The sequence below is a fragment of the Syzygium oleosum genome, unplaced genomic scaffold (genome assembly GCF_021117445.2).
Source record: "Syzygium oleosum isolate NSW1041296 unplaced genomic scaffold, Sole_v2.1 Sole_v2.42, whole genome shotgun sequence".
Lineage (NCBI taxonomy): Eukaryota > Viridiplantae > Streptophyta > Magnoliopsida > Myrtales > Myrtaceae > Syzygium > Syzygium oleosum.
In genome coordinates this window covers 842,888-863,920 of record NW_026607526.1, presented here as the reverse complement: position 1 = coordinate 863,920, position 21,033 = coordinate 842,888, and the positions used below count along the sequence as shown (strand labels likewise).

At 42.6% G+C, this 21,033-nt stretch overlaps 2 protein-coding genes and 1 pseudogene across 2 annotated transcripts; all 3 read right to left on the bottom strand.

Annotated features, from left to right (window-relative positions):
• Positions 1-2,151: 2,151 nt before the first annotated feature.
• Positions 2,152-6,596, bottom strand: LOC115693140 (nudix hydrolase 19, chloroplastic-like; annotated as a pseudogene).
• Positions 6,597-9,060: 2,464 nt separating this feature from the next.
• On the bottom strand, positions 9,061-16,636 carry LOC115693139 (nudix hydrolase 19, chloroplastic-like). Its single transcript, XM_030620104.2, has 6 exons — positions 15,931-16,636; positions 15,369-15,509; positions 15,160-15,264; positions 14,761-14,860; positions 10,284-10,376; positions 9,061-9,812 (listed from the first exon to the last, which is right to left on the bottom strand). The coding sequence occupies exons 1-6, from the start codon at positions 16,567-16,569 to the stop codon at positions 9,523-9,525; spliced, it is 1,368 nt and encodes a 455-aa protein (XP_030475964.2). The 5' UTR covers positions 16,570-16,636; the 3' UTR covers positions 9,061-9,522.
• Positions 16,637-17,133: 497 nt separating this feature from the next.
• Positions 17,134-19,707, bottom strand: LOC115693141 (zinc finger CCCH domain-containing protein 39). The gene is made up of 2 exons (XM_030620106.2): positions 18,430-19,707; positions 17,134-17,723 (listed from the first exon to the last, which is right to left on the bottom strand). Exons 1-2 carry the CDS (start codon positions 19,184-19,186, stop codon positions 17,461-17,463), a joined length of 1,020 nt encoding a protein of 339 aa, XP_030475966.2. The 5' UTR covers positions 19,187-19,707; the 3' UTR covers positions 17,134-17,460.
• Positions 19,708-21,033: the final 1,326 nt, after the last annotated feature.

The window sequence follows — 21,033 nt, the reverse complement described above, 5'->3', positions numbered from 1 at the left end:
GCAGCCATCTCTCTCTCTCTCTCTCTCTCTCTCTCTCTCTCTCTCTCTCTGAGAAGTGTGTGTTAGACTTGAGATGATGTGGTGGAGTTGCGGGTGTTGAGTAATGGTGGAATGTGGGGAGGGTTCTTATAGCAGAGAGAATAAAGGGGAAGAGAAGATGACAGGTGAAGAATATGGAGAGGAAGGTGGTCGAGAAGAAGAATATCATCCAGAAGGAGGAATTCGGTCGGCGGAACCTAAGATAATTGCATGGGATATATCGGATATTTGGAGAGAGAGAGAGAGAGAGAGAGAGAGAGAGAGAGAGAGAGAGAGAGAGAGAGAGAGAGAGAGAGAGTTTTGGCCATCAACACGTTTCTGAAAACATACAAAAGTGCGTTCTACAAGTTCTACATTGTGTCGTTTGACAAAGTTCAACGCTTCCTTCTTTGGTCCTCTCGTCTTGTTTTGCATGTCTTGCATCTGCGATGAAAAAGAAACAAAGACTTTCGCAACTTCAGTCCTCGTCCAGAAGCCACACGATGCTCTTCCAATGTTGCTTTCAAGCATCTGCAATCACTTCCCTGAACCTTCCCCGCAACAAAACCGAATCATCGGCGAATAACGAGTGCGACAACGTCAGGCATCGTCTCTTTTATCTCATACTCCTTTGAGCAGAGACCGGTCAGCTACTTTTCCTTTTACTAAGCATCCAGATGATACATCAGCCACTAAAAGGGAATCTCCTTTGCTTTAGTCCTCTAGTACAGAATTAGCTAACTGATCTAGCACAAACCCTAATCCACACTATCGTTGAGAAAGTCGTATTATAAGGTGATTCCGAAGTAGCCCTTTCTCTCTTGTTAGATCGAAACATCTACGAAAAGTCGCTTTTGAGGATGTGAGAATAATTCTGATAGTCTTTGTCAGCTGCAAAATTCAATCTTTTGTGCTTGAAGGGTATCTAAGTCTAACAGAAACAACACCTGCTATATGCATGCATATATTGGTCACATTATGTTGCTCCGTTGCGTTTACATAGTTTGAAGGAAACCAATATCCCACCAGAGACGGAGTATAATAAAATTGAAATCAAAATGGTAAGAAAGCCAATCGAGATGAACTTGTCACCAAATAAATTTGAGCTCGAGTTTAAGCTGCGCAGCATATTTAGTTGGGTCCAATCTCACACAAGAATTTATGTTATCTGAGTTATGTGCCGGGAGAAACTATTTGATCGAGAATTTTTCCTGAATAGCAGCTACCAATAAATTTTTGGTAAGAACAGGATAATCATGCACCCATGAGATTATTACACCATCTTGAGATGAGGGGAATCATAGAATATGTGCGGTTCCCGTCTCATGAGATGACTACTCATCAACATGAATTTGCCAACAATTCGGAGCATCCCTATCGATTTTGGCCACGATTGCCACTCGTATCCTTGATTCAGTGAGCATTCGAGATCGACATCCTCTATTTCGGCCATTAACTAATGCTTTTGTCTATTCTAGATAAGCATCGGTTGGACTTGAGTCCCTTCTGATAGGTTGTAGATCAGCAGTAAATCGTTAGTCATTCATAACTTTCTAGGTTTCAACCACTACCTACTGGTCCTCGACCATTGATGATCGATGCCGATAGCCCGCTGATCAGTCTCGGATCATCATTGATTAGTCTGCCTCAGTCGAGCATAGGTGATCATCCGTAGTTTCTGGATCGGCGCCAATCCATCCAAGTTGCCTTCAATCATGAGATGCCTCTAGTTGGTCCTTATAGCCTTCAATCCTTGATCTTCGCAGCCGCTAAGTCACCGGATCTGTCACTCGATCCCATCGATAAAAATTCTGATGTCATGACGGAACATTTTTGAATTGCATGTTATATTAACATGCAGCGCCATCGATAAAAATTCTGAGTCAAAATTGCATCAGGTACACCCAACGATGTCTCTTCCATAAGCAAACCCGAATATCCTTTTCAAGCGTCTACAGTCACCCTCCTCTTAAAGGCTACCGTCACGACATTATTCAGCTCCGACTCAATAATATTGCTAATTGGTACTCATGTTCGGAAACAAAGTGCCAAGCATTCCATAACATTGATAATTGGTTTTTGCCTTGGGTTGCACGGTCCGATCAAACAAATCAATTCAAGAATGGCAACATAGTCGAAAACGAACTTTATGTCAGACAGAAAGCTATAGAAATGAATATCTTATCATGAACTTGATACAACGGGGAAAACTAATCTGAATATTCTTTAACTAACCCAATACTGGTACAGATGAATATCCAAACATTACTCGAAAAAGCTACTCCTGACACGATTTCAGCTACCTTCCTAACAAAAGCGAAAGAGAAACAACAATGACTCGATATGCAATGCTTGGTATGACCAGCATCGCACTTATATGAATTTTGTAACCCTTTAGCCGTATATACTTTTCTGCACAATGAAACATGAACCTTGCTTCAACAATCCACCAATTGAATCAGAGAGAAAGAGACACTTGGATTAACAGTCATGTCCTTTGTCATATCTTCCTTTTCGACTATCAATCTCATTTTCTCTTTTATTTTTTGTATCTTTTGGGTGGATCAAGGAGGACATACCAGGAACATGGAAACTTAAGGCCACTGGTTGCTACAAGTTGGACATGGAAGCACCAGCATGTTTAGGCTGAGATTGAAACCCGTTCACCTAGTCCTGAAATGCCCATGAAGAGATGAGGCGATGGGCAATAGCGAACGGCCCTGGGAAGAACGTAGGAGCCAGTTCCCTGCTATCAACATTGAAATCTGCGGACAGACTTTGCCCTTTCTCGTCCCCCGTTGCACATCTGCGTTACCTTTGCCGCTGCCATTTATTGTGCCTTCATGTATTCGGCAACCATCAATTCTCTCTTCACGTCTTCTCTACTGTACCACTGGGCATCTGATGGACCAGAAAAATCTAATGCTATGCTTGGGACACCAAGGTGAAGAAGATTTTGAGAGAAAAACATCATAAATTTCAAAATTTCCCTACTCTCTATAACAAAAATTTAAAAAATCTTGAAATAGTCCACTCAAATTTTCAATCCTCTCATTTCTTCCCTTTCCCAAACGGAGCCTAAAGCTTCCAGTTTTAGCCACATTTCATAGCTACAGCTAATCCATCTACACGATATGTACAAAACAAAATTTTGAAAGCAGTCATTATCTGCGAAAACTCGGAAGGATTAAGATAAACAAAATTGTCCACTTTGCATCTCTCTGCTGCTCAAAGATAAATCTTGCTCAAGAGGTCAGCTAGCATATCATTTATGTGCGCGCTTTTAAGATGCACATGATGCAATAAATACTTCTGGAAGATCATAAGGCCAAATAAAAATCATATTCCATCCATATTCTGAATGTCGAACAAACCTTCCAACTCTTCTTTGTCGACATTTATTTCCTGCGATTTTGCATATGCAAAGAATCCCACCATCAACTGACATGGCATGCTACTTGGTCCAACTGGGAAATGATGAGAAAGAAGAATAAGTAAAGAGAAATGGAGGATTAAACACTTTGATGAAGATGTGACGTAAAGAATTACAACATAATTAAGCACATTGATCTTGAACACAAGGCAAAGCATGCACATCTAATGGTTCATCCACCCAACCCACAGACGTACAAAAACTTTGCATCACAGCTATGAATTTAAGAACTCCATAATCCCAGTGCTATATCACATACTATTTGCATGTTTTGCAACTTTTTAGCACTCGATGATCCACTTTTCATTGAACTTTGTAGACACTCAATGTTTCTTTTAAAGCACAACACAGTACATAGCACTAAATTTTAAGAATCATCACGGTATATGTGTTTACTTGGTGGCATCATTTAGGATGTTGAGAGAGTACATTTTCTGATGGAAAAACTCTGTGTTCCATTTTACATTGCCAGAGTGTAGATAGGTCGACCAAGGATAGCCCACGACTCTCTACTAAGCTAGAGAGTCCTTTTATTTGTCAAGTGAATCTAAAATGTTTTTTGAAAATCATTCTTCATCAAGTCTTTAATATGTACTTGCTATGCACCCGTATATCTCTTGCACAGACTGTAATCACAATCCTATCATGGTGGACACCGTATAACACTGATTAATCCTTTCTGTCTGCAAAAGAGGCGATTTCAACTGGACATGAAATAAAATGCAAGGGGGGATTGTGACATTCAACGGTAATGAAAGCAACAAATCTAGATCCCACTAGGTCAGGACAGCTACATGGACTTCCTCACAATGTCACGCTCTATTGGATACCACGTCGACATATGCTCCAAACATTCGAGATAAAGTTTTCAAAACTATGACAATCCAATGTGCTTCTAAATGCCTCATTTTTAATGAAAAGGATGATTCTATCCGAAGAGACCTATCTTCGATTCTTTTAGAGTCTAAATTAGGAATTTGGGGATGCATTGAGAGGTGCAAGAGCAAATATCATTATACTCTTTAAATAACAATTACCAAAAGCATGCCTACCAGATGCAACACCGTAACATCGTAAGCAGTCTTGGGAAGGCCAACAGATCTTAGTGATCTATTCTCCAATGAAGCGTCTTTCTTTATTTGGATGCCTGATATTCGTTCAGTGCAGAAATATAAAAAAGTAGTCTCCTCAATCATCCACAATAGTGATCAAGTTTTCAATTTCATCAACTAAAGACTACTTGATATGACTTCCTTTGAAGCCGTCCCGAGCCCCAATGGTGGTGGTTTATTTATCTATTTATTTATTTTGTGACGTGGATCATCAATGTTATACCTGGCCATGGCTGAGAACTGTGGTGGACAACCTCTCCAACTTCAATACCAGTCTCTTCCTATGTTTCCCTTCTCACCGCTTCCCCCAAGCTTTCTCCTGGCTGAAGATCAGCAGACTAGAGAATTTAATCGACCAGTCGTAAAAAGGCAAGGATCTAAAACAACTAACAAAGTCACAGATCTAATGATTGAGATTTCGAATAGTCGTCCATGTACCAGACACGTATCCATCAAACCAGGAGATAATTGCATCCACAATTCAAAGAGAAGATGAGTCGTGTAGAGGAGATTTTATAGGAGGTAGACAGACTCGAACTACAGCAAATCACTAAAGTGACCACGGATTCCAAAATTAGGAACCATGTACATGGGAATATCAACATGGGCCGAGTGTACCTCAATGAATCCAGCCAAGCAACTCCACATTCGGGGTACAAATCCTGATTGCCGGCCTAAAAGCACACGGTCATTTTCCTTATCAATAACTAACATGATCACAACCTGCAGCAATACAACATTTGCACGAGCAAATAGATCAGGGATTTAGAGACAAAGCAAGGTCCTTGACAGATAATAGGCAGTTTAAATTTCAGTCAACAGTATAACCGTAGCAATCCGAGGGTAGATACTCTTTTTGCACAGCTCGTTCACACATTGCTTCCTCCTCCCTGCTTCCATGGGGACTGTTTTTCCTCCGCAGTGTCCACAATGACGAGACGTACCGTGCCATTCCAGCAATGCTCGAGCCTACTTAAATACCAAATTCAGCTTATATGCAAACAGAATGAAGGAGAAAAAATAGCGAAATGACTTCAGCAAATGAATTAAACTTGGAGAGATTGATGATTAACCATTTCTGGTAGAAAGTTTAAAAATGTTCTCAAGAGACTGCAGTTAGTCAGAAACCAAAAGCAGCCACTACTTTAATTCTAGCAGTGCCCAATCCACGAAATTTCCATGATACAGGTGAGTATCATTAGTAGTCACTAAATCAACCCAACGGCAATGCATCACTAACTTCAAGAGATCACATTCACAGTCACTTACATGACCAGCAATGGCCAATTCACCCATCGCGTGTTGATCGTCCCAATCAGTGGCCACCATCAGCGTCCTCAGCTCCACAAAGCAGAACTTCTCGCCACCAACCTCAGGCACCAAATTGGCCTCCTGGAAACATCAACCGCCCAACACACCGCGTCATCCGCGGACTGCGAACCCAGATAAACCAACGAACCAACGAGTCATAGCTCAAATCGATCCCACAATTCGCCAAGAAAAGCTTGCAATCAGCCAAGCAGATCCAACCCAGATGCCAATTTGGGCCCAAGGCATCGCCGGTGGAAGAAGTGTAGGCCAAAGGCCCTCAATTTCGGAAAGGCAAGACCTTGAAATTGGGAGAACTGGGTAGGTGGCTAGTCTCTAAAAGCTGGGTCTTGAGGGTTTCAAGAGCAGAGTTAGGCGAAAATGGGTCACTGGGTTTTGGAGTCTTGGATCGAATGGGGCTGCCTGCAAAGGCATGGGACTGTAGGTTTATGGACACGGTGGTGGTGGTGGTGGTGGTGGTGGTGGTGGAGGGATGGCAGAGGGTGGTTCTTGCTAGTGCGAGAGGCTTTAGGAGGAGGAGGTGGTGGTTTTTGGAGATGGAAAGAACAGGGGAGGCTGAGAAACAGAGGAGGAGAGAGCGCATGACTGCATTGGGCATTTCGAAATTGTTTCGGTTCCCATAATCGATTGATAGCCTCTGGAGAAAGACAGAGAGAGAAGGTTAAAAGTCACCGTTTTTCATTGGTTCGAACAAGCTTCCACCCCAACATGGCAACATCCACAAGTTTGATGTGGCAGTACAAAAACAGAGCCAGAGGAGAACCTGTTTGACCATCCTGTACAAGAAAACATCACCGTCAAAGCTAAGCTTTCCCCGTTAAGAGTCCAATCAATAAACTGACAATCAATTAATGACCTGTTGACAAAGGCCAATGAGAAAATAAATCACCTATAGGCTATACTGTAAGAATTATATAACATCCTAAAATGATCACCGACGAGGACGAAAAAAAGTTTGAAATAGAAAAACTACACATCATTTGTCGGATTAAATTCCTGAAACAGAATATGTGATGTACAGATTGCATCCATCGTTTTCCACACGTTAGAAGACTTGTTTAGTCCGGACACGAGTGTTTGCAAAGAAAGAATTTTGTCGGCACCGATACTTAGGTAAAGCCGTGTCAACTTTGTTCGGCAAGTTTTGCACCAAAGGCAAATCATCAAGCCAGCCACCGTAAATCTGGTTGATCTTCTTGCGTCCCTTCCATCTCAGTAAGCACTTCTTGCTCTGTGCTTCTTCCGTTGAAGTAAGACCCTTCGCTGTTGCGAGAGGAGGCACGTCGTTGATATGAAGAGGTTGAGGTTGAGGTTTTGTAGCGACAACCGAGGCCGTTTGCACCGCACCTCCTTCAAATCGTCGGCCAGGCGATGGCAACTATGATAATTAAGAAAGCTCACACCAGGTAACAAATCAAACGACCAATTATAAATACAACGAGATGCCGACGATATTCTCCCTTTATTTATACTCTCAGCTATTGATTTTACTCCTTTGAGCAGACCAATCGGCTACTTTTTTATTAAGCATCCAGATGATACATCAGCCACTAATAGTAAATCTCCTTGCCTTAGTCCTCTTGTTGGCTCAATTTTTCCAGCCATCTTTCCCTTTACAAGTACAGAATAGTTAACTGATCTAACATAAACCCTAACCCACCCACTCCAAACATCACTGTAATCCAATTTCCTCGAGAAAGTCGTATTAGAAAGTCATTCTGAAGTAGTCCTTTCTCTTGTTAGATCGAACATCTATGAAAAATCACTTTCAAGCACGTGAGAAAGATTGTGGTGGTTTTTCAATTGCTAAATTTTGATAGTGTTTGCTTGAAGAGTGTCTAACTCTAATAGAAACAATATCTCCTATATTGATAAGCCAATCTAAATAGAGAATTTCTTAAACGAGCATAGATTGTACATTGCATTGCTCCGTAGTGTGCCAATATGGAGCGTTAAATAGTTTGAAGGCAAACAATATTCCTCCAGAGACGGAGTATAACAAAAGTGGGATCAGAATGATAAGAAAGCCAATCAAGATGAACTCGTGAAAAGTTTCTAAAGCCGCGAAGGAGATGAACTTGTCACCGAATAAATTTGAGCTCCTAAACATATTTAATTGGATCCAATCTCACACAAATTTTATGTTATCGAGTTATGCGCTGGGCGAGAGAACTAGTTGATCCCGAATTTTTCATGAATAGCTGCCAATAAATTGTTGATAAGAACAGGATGATCATGCCATTCGTATCCTGATTCAGTGAGTATTCGAGATCGAGATCTTCTATTTTGGCCCTTTTTTAAAGCTTTGAACAAATACAAATAAGGGGACAAAACAATGTAGCCATTACATAAAGCTTTGCCTATCCTAGACAGCATCAGCTGGACTAGAGTCCCTTCTGATAGGGTTGTAGATCAGCAGTATTCGTTAGTCTTCCATAACTTCTGGGCGAATCTAGGTTTCAACCACCGCCTACCGGTACTTGACCATTGATGATCGATGCCGATAGCCTGCCAATCAGTCTCAGATCATCATTGATTAGTCTCCCTTGGTCGAGCCTAGGTGATCATCGGTATTTTTCGGGATCAGCGCCAACCCATCATAGTTGCCTTCAATCGTGAGAATGCTTCTAGTTGGTCCCTCATAGCCTTCAATTTTCGATCTCTGCTTGTGTCACTTTGATCCTCATTAGTCCACCCTAAAACGTATAAGAAAACTTGGACACAATTCAACAGAGTCTAGGGCAAACAACATGAAAAAAAGTGTCTTCACAGGACATTTGTGAATTGTTAGTAACAGATACACACATATCCATCAACAAAAATTCCGAGTCACAGCTGCATCCGGTGCACCCAACAATGTCGCTTCCATAAGCAAACCCGAGATATCCTTTTCGCGCAGCTACAGACACCCTCCCCTTAAATGGTACTGTCACAACATTATCCAGTTCCAACTCAAATCATATACAGTCCGTTACGACAGAGAGTGACTGCGATTGGAAACGAAGGGCCAAGCATTCCATAAAATTGATAACTGGTTTTTGCCTCGAGTTGCACAGTCCAACCAAAACCAATCTGACTCAATAATGGGGAAAAATACAAGCTTTGCAGTTTCACAATTCACTCCACAAGCATGTCGAAAAATTGAAGGGGATAACTTGGCCGGCAACATAGTCGAAAACGAATTTTATGTGAGATAGATAGCAATAGAAATGAATATCTTTTCACGAACTTGATACAACGGAAAAATTAATCTGCATATTCTTGAACTAACCCGAAACCTGGTACAGATGAATATGCACGTATTACTCGAGAAGCTACTCCTAGCACGATTTCGGCTACCTTATTGACAAAAGCAAAAGCGAAACAATAGTGTCTCGATCAGCAATGCTTGGTACGACCAGCATCACCATTCAATATGAATTTTGTAACCTTTGAACTGTATATACTTTTCTGCACAACAATACACGAACCTTGCTTCAACAATCCGCAAATTGAATCAGAGAGAAAGAGACTCTCTGAATTAACAGTCGTGTCCTCAGACATATATTCCTTTTCGACTATCCATCTCATTTTGTCTTCTCTTTTCATTTTCTTTCTGGTGGATGAAGGACATACTAAGGCCACTGGTTGTTACAAGCTGGACATGGAAGAACCAGCATGTATAGGCTGAGATTGAAACCCGTTCACCGAGTCCTGAAATGCCCATGAAGAGATGAGATGATGGGCAATAGCGAATGGCCCCGGGAAGAACATAGGAGCGAGTTCCCCGCTTTCGACATTGAAATCTGCAGACAGACTTTGCCCTTTCTCGACTCCCTTGCACATCTGGATTACCTTTGCCGCTGCCGTTTGTTGTGCCTTCTTGTATTCGGCAACCATCAATGCTTTCTTCACGTCTTCTCTACTGTGCCACTGGGCATCTGATGGAACAGAAAAATCTAATGCTATGCTTGGGACACCAAGGTGAAGAAAATGTCGAGAGAAAAACATCACGAATTTCAAAGTCTCCCTCCTCTCTCCTCTCCCAAAAATTTCACAAATCTAAACTATCCCACTCAAATTTTCATTCCCCTCATTTTCTCTCCTTTCCGTAACAGAGCCCAAAGCTTCCCATTTATGCCAATAAAATGTGACATTTCATAGCTAGAGGTAATCCATTAGCATGGTATGTACAAAACAAAATTTTGAAAGCAGTTATTATCTGTGAAAGCTCGGAATCATAAAGAGAAACAAAATTGTCCACTTTACATTTCTCTGCAGCTGAAAGATTAACCTAGCACATCATGTATGTGTGCGCATTCAAGATACCCATGATGCAATATATACTTCTGGCAGATCATAAGGCCAAAGAAAAATCAAAATTCCAACCATATCCTGAATGTCAAACATACCTTCCAACTCTTCTTTGTTGACGTTTATTTCCCGCGATTTTGCAAACGCAAAGAATCCCACCATCAACTGACATGGCATGCTACTTGGTCCAACTAGGAAATGATAAAACAGAAGAATAAATAAAGAGAAAGGCAGTAATAAACACTTCAATGAAGATGCGACTAAAAGAATTACACCACAATTAAGCACATTGATTTTTGAAGACGAGGCAAAGCATGCATATCCTAACGGTTAATATGATTTTCCACCCAACCGATAGATGCATAAAACTTTGCATCACCATCTATGCAGATATTTAAGAAACTCCACAATCCCAGGGCTTTTGGATATATTGCCGCACTGTTTGCATGTTTCCCATCTCTCTGTTACTCTATTACCCCCTTTTCATTGAACTTTGTTGATACTCAATGTTTCTTTAAAGCATCGTACAATATATAGCACCAACTTTTAAATATCAGAGGGTACACATGTTTATTTGGTGGCTTCATTTAGGATGTTGAGAGAGTACATTTTAGGTGACAATGCCTCCCTTCAATTATCCATTGCCAGAGTGTTTGTTAGAGTTAGGTCGACCAAGGATATCCCAAAACTCTCTAATAAGCTGAAGAGTCCTTTTATTTGTCAAGTGAATCTGAAATGTTTCATTAGAATCATTCTTCAATCAAGGCTTTAACATGCACTTGCACCGCACACGTACTTCTCTTGCAGAGACTGTAATTACAATTTTATCACGGTAGATATAGTATAACATTGATTAAAGCTTTTTTGTCTGCAAAAGAGGCGATTTTAACTAGACATCAATATTGTCACGCCCCGACCCTCGAGCACGCGACAACCCCTATTTCACTTAGGTCAATTGAATGCGATGTCTCAGGACTCGTCGCCGACTTTTCATTTTATCTTTCAATTACGCAAGCGGAAGTGACAACAATCACCCAGTCATAACAACAAACAACAGGGATAGTAATAACAATCAACAACAGTCATGCCAAAGTGCCATTTTATTTATTTACTTGATTAACCCCAAGGAAACACATTGACAAGCCCTTCAAGGGCACCTTTCGTCACAAGCCTACCAAAAAGATATTGGGCTGGGGGTTAATCTACTCCATCCAAAAGTAGGTCATCCAAAAAGAACAGGTCCCAGGCATGTCCCTCAAGTACTATCAAAATAGCGGGACGGCAGGTCAAAATAGGGCGAGTCGGGATCATGCTCTGACGGGTCGTAATCCGACGAGTACACAGGATCAGGGTTGGTCTCGGGACACTCCACTAACCCGTTAGGTGGGTCAATATCCATAGGGTCCCGGACCTCTTGCCCATAGCCCCCATCTAGAGGACCATTAAAGCCCCTCAAAGGGCCGTACAGGTCCTCGCCCTCACGGATGAACCATGCCTGGAGCTGATGAGAGACCCACATAGCTAGACCCTCATCCACCCACACAGTAGACAGGTGGCGCTCAAAAAGATGCGGCTTGCCGGGAAAACGATGGGTAGTAATAATACTATCCATATCCTGCGGCACCCCAAACCGCCTCGGGTGGTTCGCCATTCTAAGGCCCTGAAAAATAGTTAACAACAACGAATGAGATATAAATCTCAGTAAGTTAACGACCTAAGCCTCGTTTAGGAAGTCAACTCGCCTGGGGTGCACCTAAACTATGCAGCGATATATTGATGGCAGATCAATAGCAAAGCGACCCTCACTTTGCATTAACTATATACAGGAGTAGGAAATTCAATCCAACATAAACAAACAAGCCATCGAATAACCACAGACATCTTTACCTTGCCTTAGCACACACCCTGCATGACATAAGCCATCACGTGCCACAAATAATGTAATAAGCATATAACATAATCAGAACACTTAGCAAGCTTTCCCATGCACAATGCACTCATGCGTGTTCTAATTATTACGACTACTTAGGGCCACGGCACAACCCAAGGGTTGGCGATCTTCCGGCATGACCGGGCATCGTCCAGCCCTATCGGGCACGGCAACGTCTGGGACCCCCGCCACAGATGGCATTCCATAAAGGAACATCGGTCCGGCCTCAATCGCGACTCGACATCCGGACCCCCGCTGGGCATCCAATAAAAAGAAAAATCGGGCATCGTCCCTAAACTCTTGTTGGGTGACGGGTTCCTTTATGTGACCACACGAGCACAACTACCACTCAAGCCCATTTTATTTCTCAACAATTAGCTAATGTAGACATGGTTCGTGCTCCCAATAATAAACTACTGCAACTTTTGTACATAAAAATGCAGTAAAATAATCACATGTGGTCAAGTACATACAATTAACCCGTTAAACTTTGCATGCTTTCCCTTTTAAATATCCTTGCCCCATTTAATACATAAAACAGGACATATGAACCCGAAACCTCGGGGTTTACCATTTATATGTCCACAAAAATCCTTTTTTTTTTCTTTTAAATTAGCAAACAAGGTTTCACATTGGGCAAATATTTTTCATGGCAAAGCAGGCTTTAAATAACATGAAACGTACATAGAATTTTCATACAACTCGAGTATAAATCATATATAAAACAGCACTTATCACCACAACGATAACCTATCAATCATTTTTCAATAACTTATCGCCTATTTGGCGATAGCTTATCATCCATTTATCGATAGCTTATCACTTATCACTCCTTTTTCCGATAGCTTATCACCCCTTTGGTGATAGCTTATCAACTTTTTCTCGATAACCTATCGCGATAGCCTATCAATTCTGCCTATCCCTTATCGCGATAGCTTATCGGGTAAACTATAATTAATTATCACTAATCAAGATTAACAATAACTAAACTACCACTATTCAAGTTTAACGCCCTAATCAAGGGATTAGGAAATTAACTCACTCGTTAACGATGCTAGTTGCACGAGAACGACGGCGGCGGCGCGAGTGACGAGTGGCTCCGCTTGGAAACAACGAGGGGTGGCGGCAGCTCACGGCGAGGAGAGAGGAGAGCGCCGGTGGTTTGGTGAGGTCGCCCGCGAGGAAGAGAGAGAGAGAGAGAGAGATGGTTGGCGGTGGTGGCTTGGACAGGTGGCACAAGCGGAGGACGGCATACGGATGGTGGTGAGGATGGCTCAAAGCAGCGGCGGTGGGAGGCAGCGGTGATGCACGGCGGCAAGGGGGCGGCAATGGGGAAAAATCAAGAGGTAAAGATGAAGAACAAGAGAGAAAATGAGAGAGAGAAAAGAGAGAGGAGGGGGCAGACGCAAGAGGGAGTGAGGAGAGAGCAAGTGAGAGAAAATGAGAGATATTTCTCTCTGGAAAAGCTTCTTCTTCAAGCCAAGTTCAAGTCTCCAAAAATTCATCATTTCCCCTCATTAATATCCAAGACTTTCACTCCTCTTTTGTCACTTCTTATCTAATGCAAGGGCAAAATGTTCTTTTCACAAAGTATAGTATAAAATACTATACGCATATATGGGCTAGAATTTTGTACGGACTCGTATAAATCAAGTTTGGGCTTAAAAGGATAGAGAATAGGCTAGAATGGCTCATGGGCTTGATTGGGCCCACTTGGGCTTGGTTGGGCCCAAGGTGGCCAAACCTCAATGAGGCCCATTGGGCCTTCGTCCGGCCCACTCATTCGTGGGCTCCAATTCTCGGCCCGTTAACCCCTTTGGTTAGTATCCCATGAGTGATCAATCAAGGCAAGGATTAACTAATAGTGCATTGATAAAATCTCATCATTTCATATATCACAAAAATGGGTCGAATTTTCAGGATATCACAAATATAAAATGCAAGGGGAAGATAGTGACATTCAATAACAACGGAAGCAACAAATCTAGATCCGACTAGGTGAGGACAGCTACATGGACTTTATCACACAATCATGCTCTATTGGATACAATGTCGGCCATATGCTCCAAACATTCGAGATAAAGTTTTGAAAACTATGACAATCAAACGTATTACTAAATGTTTAATACTTAATGAAAAAATGAATTTATCTATAAAAACCCATCTTTGATTCTTTTAGAGTCTAAATAAGGAATTTGGAAATCCATTAAGAGGTGCAAGAGGAAATACCATTATACTCTTTTTATACCAATTACCAAAGCATGCCTACTAGATGCAACACCTTTACATCATAAAAAGTCTTGGGAAGGCCAGAAGATCATAGCTATCTATTCTCCAATGGAGCGTCTTTCTTTATTTGTATGCCTGTTATTCACTCATGCCAAACAAGTAGTCTCCTCATCATCTATAAGTCACAAAATGGTGATCAAGGTTTCAATATCATCAACTCAAGATTACTTAATATACTCTGTCCCAAGCCCCAATGTTGGTTGTTTTATTTATTTTTGTGGTTGTGGGGGGCGGATTGTTGACTCCACAGTACGATAACATATTGAATCTTACCGAAATCTGAGTCAGATCACACCAACTCAAGTGATTAACTAAGCATAAAACCAATCATTTGACATGGATTATCCATGTTATACCTGGCCATGGCTGAGAACTGTGGTAGACAACCTCTCCCACTTCAATTCCAGTCTCTTCCCATGTTTCCCTTCTCACTGCTTCCTCCAAGCTTTCTCCTGGCTGAAAATTAGCAGACTCGAGAATTTAATCTACCAGTCATAGAAAGGCAAGGATCTCAAACAACCAACAAAGTCACAGATCTAATGATTGAGATCTCGAAGATTCGTCCATCTACCAGAAATCTATCCATCGAACCAGAAAATAATTGCACCGATGATCTCAATTCAAGGAGAAGATGAGTCATATAGAGGAGATCTTCTACAAGGGAGAAAGACTCGAAATACTACATACGACCAAAGTGATCACACATTCAAAATTAGGACCTTGTACATGGGAATATCAAAATGGGCCAAGTGTACCTCAATGAATCCAGCCAAGCAACTCCACATTCGGGGTACAAATCTTGAATGCTGGCTTAAAAGCACACGGTCATTTTCCTTATCAATAACTAACATGATCACAACCTGCAGTAATACAACATTTGCACGAGCAAATCGATCAGGGATCTAGACGCAAAGCATGGTCCTTGACAGATAATAGACAGTTCAAATTGCAGTCCAGAGTATACCGGATCAACCCGAGGGTATATCCTCTTTTTGCACAGCTCGTTCACACATTGCTTTCTCCTTCCTGCTTCCATGGGGACTGTTTTTCCCCCACAGTGTCCGCAATAGCGAGATGTACCATGCCATTCCAGCAATGCTCGAGCCTAATTAAATGCCAAATTCAGCTTATATGGAAACAGAGTGCAGGAAATAAAATAGTAAAATGACTTCAGCAAATAGATTAATCTCAGAGAAATTGATGATTGGCCATTTCTGGTAGAAAGTTTAAAAATGTTCTCTATATATTAAAATAGTCACTATATTTCAGTGATTTTATAATCACGTAGAATTTTGATTTCAATCACCCGAATGCACAAAAGTTTCAATTTTTTTGAAATCGACGCAATTTTCCAGCGAAGTGCTAACATGGCGAGGTGGCCAATTTCCAAACGCCCGCTATTGCCAAATCATGTCCAAAGCAATTCCAATTCATGTCCGTAAGTCCCCGAAATCAATTTCCAATAACTAAAGAAACCCAACAGTAATGCATCACCAGCTTCAAGAAATCACAGTCACATCACTTACATGACCAGCAATGGCCAATTCAGCCATCGCGTGTTGATCGTCCCAATCAGTGGCCACCATCAGCGTCCTCAGCTCCACAAAGCAGAACTTCTCGCCGCCAACCTCAGGCAGCAACTTGGCCTCTGCGGCAACATCAACCGCCCAATACACCACGTCTGCCGCAGACTCCGAACCCAGATAAACCAACGAGTCATAGCTCAAATCGATCCCACAATTCGCAAAGAAAAGCTTGCAATCAGCCAAGCCGATCCAACCCAGATGCCAATTTGGGCCCAACGCATCGCCAGTGGAAGAAGAGGAGGCCAAAGGCCGTCCCTTTCGGAAAGGCAAGACCTTGAAATTGGGAGAACTGGGTTGGTGGGTGGTCTCTAACAGCTGGGTCTTAAGGGTCTCGAGAGCAGAGTTAGGAGAAAATGGGTCACCCGGTTTTGGAGTTTTGGACCGTATGGGGTTGCCGGCGAAGGCATGGGATTGTAGGTTGATGGACATGGTGGCGGTGGTGGCGGCGGCGGTGGTGGTGGTGGAGAGATGGCAGAGGGTGGTTCTTGCTAGCGAGAGAGGCTTTAGGAGGAGGAGGAGGTAGTTTTTGGAGATAGATAGAACAGGGGAGGCTGAGAAACAGGGGAGGAGAGAGAGCATGACTGCATCTTTTTCACAAAATTTTTTTTTGGGGCTTTGTAAAAAAATTTTCCAATCCCAAAATGGGTTGATAGCCTCTGGAGAAAGACAGAGAGAAGAGGTCAGGTTGGGTGGTGAATCAGACTCCTGGAGAGTGACACCTGTCCTTAGTGTCCTGCTTCATGATTTTTTTTTGTTTTCGGTCAAATCCTACTTCATGTCAAAATCATCATTTTCATCACCGGGATAATTATTTATTCATTATAACCAAATAAAAAGAAAAGTATAAGTTAAGTTCACTGAAACGAATGGTACATAGTTAATCTACTGTTAACATGACATTGACGCATTTACTTTTCGTGTCAACAATGCCAAGCCCAGAGACAATGATGTTTGAATAGTTTGATGGAGGCTCCGCCAAAAGAGAATGGTCCAATGGAGGCATTAGATGAATCATTGGACCACGCATTTTCATGGTTCTAACAAGCTACACCGCAACATGGCAACATCCACAATTTTGATCCACAGTACAAAAACAGAGCAAGAGCATTTATATCCTGTTTGGCCCTCTTGTGCAAGAAAAGATCACTATCAAATTTGAGATTTTCCCATTACAATTCCAATCGATAAGCTGACAAGCAATCAATGACCTATTGACAAAGGCCAATGAAAGAACAAATCACCTATACTGCAAGAACTATATCACATCCTAAAATGATCGCCAACGGAACCGAAGACAGTTCGAAACAGAAAAGCTACGGACCATTCACCAGATTAAACTCCTGAAACAAAAATATGTGATGTACAGACCGCATCCTTCATTTTCCACACACTAGAAGACTTAGTCTAGTTTAGGCACAAGTGTTTGCAAAGAAAGAATTTTTACGGCGCTGAGATCCAGGCGAAGGAGTATCAGCTCTCTACTTTGTTTGGCAAGTTTTGCTCCAGGGGCAAATCATCGAGCCAGTCACCGTAAATCTGATTGATCTTCTTGTGTCCTTTCCATCTCAATAAGCACTTCTTGCTCTGTGCTTCTTCCGTTGAAGTAGGACCCTTCGCTGTCATGAGAGAAGGCCCGTCATTGATATGAAGAAGTTGAGGTTGAGGTTTTGTAGCGACGACCGAGGCCGTTTGCACCGCATCTCCTTCAAATCGTCCGCTAGGCGACTGCAACTCTGATAATTCAGAAAAGCTCACATCAGATAACAAATCGCTAACAACCAGAGTTCAATGTTTCATATTTGAACAATATGGTTGCACTGAAATGCTTGCTTTTGCAAGGTGATGTCTTCACTTGATTGAAAAAAGGTTAATCATTTTTGCTATCATAGATATAAGGTTCCACCAAAGCATTAATTCAAGTAGAGAGAAAACCTCAATATCTGAGGCTCTAATGGACAAAATTTGCATCGTGGGAGTGCTACACTATGGAACATACTTGACTCTCTAGTTTAGGCACCACAGTATTGAAGAAATGCAAACATGATCACTTCCCATGACCGTATGATGTCTGCCCCACATTATGGTCCACCACTTGGATTTTTCTTCATTTTGCTTCTGAAGAAAAATGGAAGCCAACAGCGACATGAAACAAAAGACAATGTCCGATAGAATCAGTCCTGTCTGAATCATTGCCCATTTACAATATGGGTCCCCAGAAGACAGGTAATCACCGAAGTTATCTAAGACAAGTATCGCAAAACTAATCTCATTGCCCGTATTAATAACTTATGAAAGTATTGTCTGTTGATGCTGTCAACATCTAAGATAAAGCAATTCACCTATCATGTGCATTGTACACCCTGCATCAGTAAAGCTCAACAAAACAGATGGAACTTCTAAAGGTTAAAGATGTAGACGACGCTAATCAAGATCATATACCTGCTAGTCCATGCGCAAAGTGACATTTCTCACCAAAAGGACATTGACCTGTTATCTCCCACTTAGTACACAACTTCGTTTTCCAGTAAACAGGTTTCGAAGTTACTCTGCCATCCGCTCCAACATTGGGCCGACTAACATCCGACTGACTAGGACCAGTTCCTTGCCCCGTTGGCATTCCAGTGGTTCCAATGCATATCGCCGAGGTCTCCCGAAACCTCCCGGAATCATCTCTAAACTTAGCCGGGTCCTCGTGAAGAAAGTTGCATCTATCCCCATAAGGACACTCCTCCCCATTATAGAACTTCTTGCATAGCTTCATCCTATGTATAATTTTCTGGTCATCCTCCCAATTCCCAGATGATTTATTATCCTCCTCGCGCATGCCGACAAGCTCCTGCCAATTGGGTGGAGGTTGCCGCATATCTTCGACGCCATGAGCGAAATTGCAGTTCTCCCCGTTCCGACACATGCCAATTTTGAACTTGGCGCACATCCGGGTCTTCCAGAAAATGTTGGTCGCTCCCTTATTGACGGGAGGGTTAGGCCTCGGATTCGATGCCGTAGAGCTCGACCGGTTGTCCTCAAAGTTCCTGGGTCTCTTTAAGGGAGGGGGCAGTTGATCGAACTCCGAATTCACATCGAATTCCTCGCTTTTCAATTCGAATTGGGACCAATACCCGGCCGCGTCGCCGCCGTTGACATAATGGAGCATCGCAGCCGGCATGAGCGGAAGCCCGGGTTCTGAAAAATTCATGGCGGACGGAACCTCGCAAACTGTCGAAACCAAAAAGCCTCCCTATACCGAAAATCTGGCAATTCGCCAAATCAAAACGAATGCCGGAAACCCAAAAAAAGAATGATGCTTTCCGACACCCAAAAGAAGCCCGAGAACAGAAACAACAAAATACCCAGCGATAAGCACACGCCCCGGATTGATCTTTAACGAAGGGAATCGCCCAGAATTCAGGATGAATTCCAAACCCGAGCCCTGCCCAGAACGATCGAACAGTGAGAGAGCGTATCAGAGAGAGAACCCACGGAAATTTATAGCCAGGAATCGGGCGGAAACCCGGCGAATTCTCAAAAGAATCAACGAACCCAAATTGAACTCGAGCTCCAAAGACACAAGGAGGAGAGCAAGAAGAAGAACAACGAAAGATGCAACCTTGAGAACGTGGGCGTCACACAATGTGAGGGTCGCACGCTGTACAACACAAAAAAAAAAAGAATCGGAGGGGCAAAAAATTTATGGTGGGAGGCCAGGGGCGGGGGGGGGGAGGGAGAGTCAAAACCCTAGCCGCCTCGCGGAGCGCCCGCAAACCCTAGCAGGACGACGAAGAAGAATCCGCGAAAACCCTAAGTCGGCGCGAGGCGCAGGCCAAACCACAACGCGAAGGAGAGAGAGAGAGCGAACCGGCGGGTTCCTCTAAAACCCTTCCCTTCCTCCCACGCCTCCCCAAAACCCTAGAATTACGGGGTTAACGCTAATCAGTGTTTAGCCCGCCTAATCCCGGGGGGGATTAGCGATCGATGACGTGGCGACTCCCGATTGGCTCGCTGAGTTGGCCCCCCCGGGCTCGCTACCCTTTATTTGGATGCAAGTTTTGGTCTATTCTCCAAAGAAATAAAATCTATTTTTGACATCAACTTGGAAACTTCTGCGTGCCCATAGGAGGAAAAAAAATTGGTCAAATCTGTCGCACTTTCTAGATTTAGATTATAAATTTTGTTAATGTGATATCTTTTTTGTATATTCATCGATATCTATACCTATCAATATCGCTCGCGATTGATATCGACCGGTTAATTTATCCGTCTATCCTCCAGATTGTGATTCGCGATACGACAACAGTGTCTAAAAATGATAGTAGATATGCATTGGGGTGGGCAGTTGTTTCTGCAGGAACACTCGGAGGAGCATCGGCTTTTCGATTTTTAATCTGGTGCGCGAACGGTCAAGGCACGCACGTGGCGCTAGGGCGGCATCCAATTCTCTCACGCTCATTTTCCTAAGGGATTCTCGTCTTCAAACTTTTCTTCTTGTATTGACATCTGGGTTTTAACTTTTTTTTTAAGTTATTCGTAATTGTTGCGTGCACGAGGAATGTCAAATTTATATGGTCTCCGTGTCCATCGACACAAAAAAAAAGCGCGTGTGATCTGCGGGCCAAAAACTGCACGACTCAAGATATCCTCCTTTCCGAGCAAGCGCACCTTCCACATCTATTTGATGCATTGATGGATTTACTTTAAGAATGCTTCCCGTTCCGCAAGTTTTTGAACTCAAATCAGGACTTCCCATTCATGCCCAACCCCTTTCCATTAGGATTCGATGCCTTTTCTACTTTTCTAGATCCATCGCAACCCTCCGCCAAGTGGGATCCAACTGGTTTCACATTAGTCCCACATAATTGTCGAATATCTAAATTCGATCCTATCAGCGATGCAACAAAGTAATGGAAATTCGCACAACACAAGAATTTACGTGGTTCAGCAGAGGAGATGATCCGCCTATCTACGTCCACGGGGAGAAGAGATCTGTTTCACTAATAACGTAGAAAAGTGTATAGCCACTCTTTTTCACCCCCTGCTTCTATTCTA

What these genes read in the sequence shown, in the direction of transcription:
- LOC115693141 (XM_030620106.2), bottom strand. Translation starts at nt 19,186, where the DNA reads ATGAATTTTTCAGAACCCGGGCTTCCGCTCATGCCGGCTGCGATGCTC. An exon ending in CTTTGCGCATGGACTAGCAG is followed by an intron (nt 17,724 to 18,429) that starts GTATATGATCTT and finishes CTGAATTATCAG; the next exon opens with AGTTGCAGTCGCCTAGCGGA.
- LOC115693139 (XM_030620104.2), bottom strand. Translation starts at nt 16,569, where the DNA reads ATGCTCTCTCTCCTCCCCTGTTTCTCAGCCTCCCCTGTTCTATCTATC. An exon ending in GCTTGGCTGGATTCATTGAG is followed by an intron (nt 14,861 to 15,159) that starts GTACACTTGGCC and finishes GCTAATTTTCAG; the next exon opens with CCAGGAGAAAGCTTGGAGGA. An exon ending in CAGTTCTCAGCCATGGCCAG is followed by an intron (nt 10,377 to 14,760) that starts GTATAACATGGA and finishes ATCATTTCCTAG; the next exon opens with TTGGACCAAGTAGCATGCCA.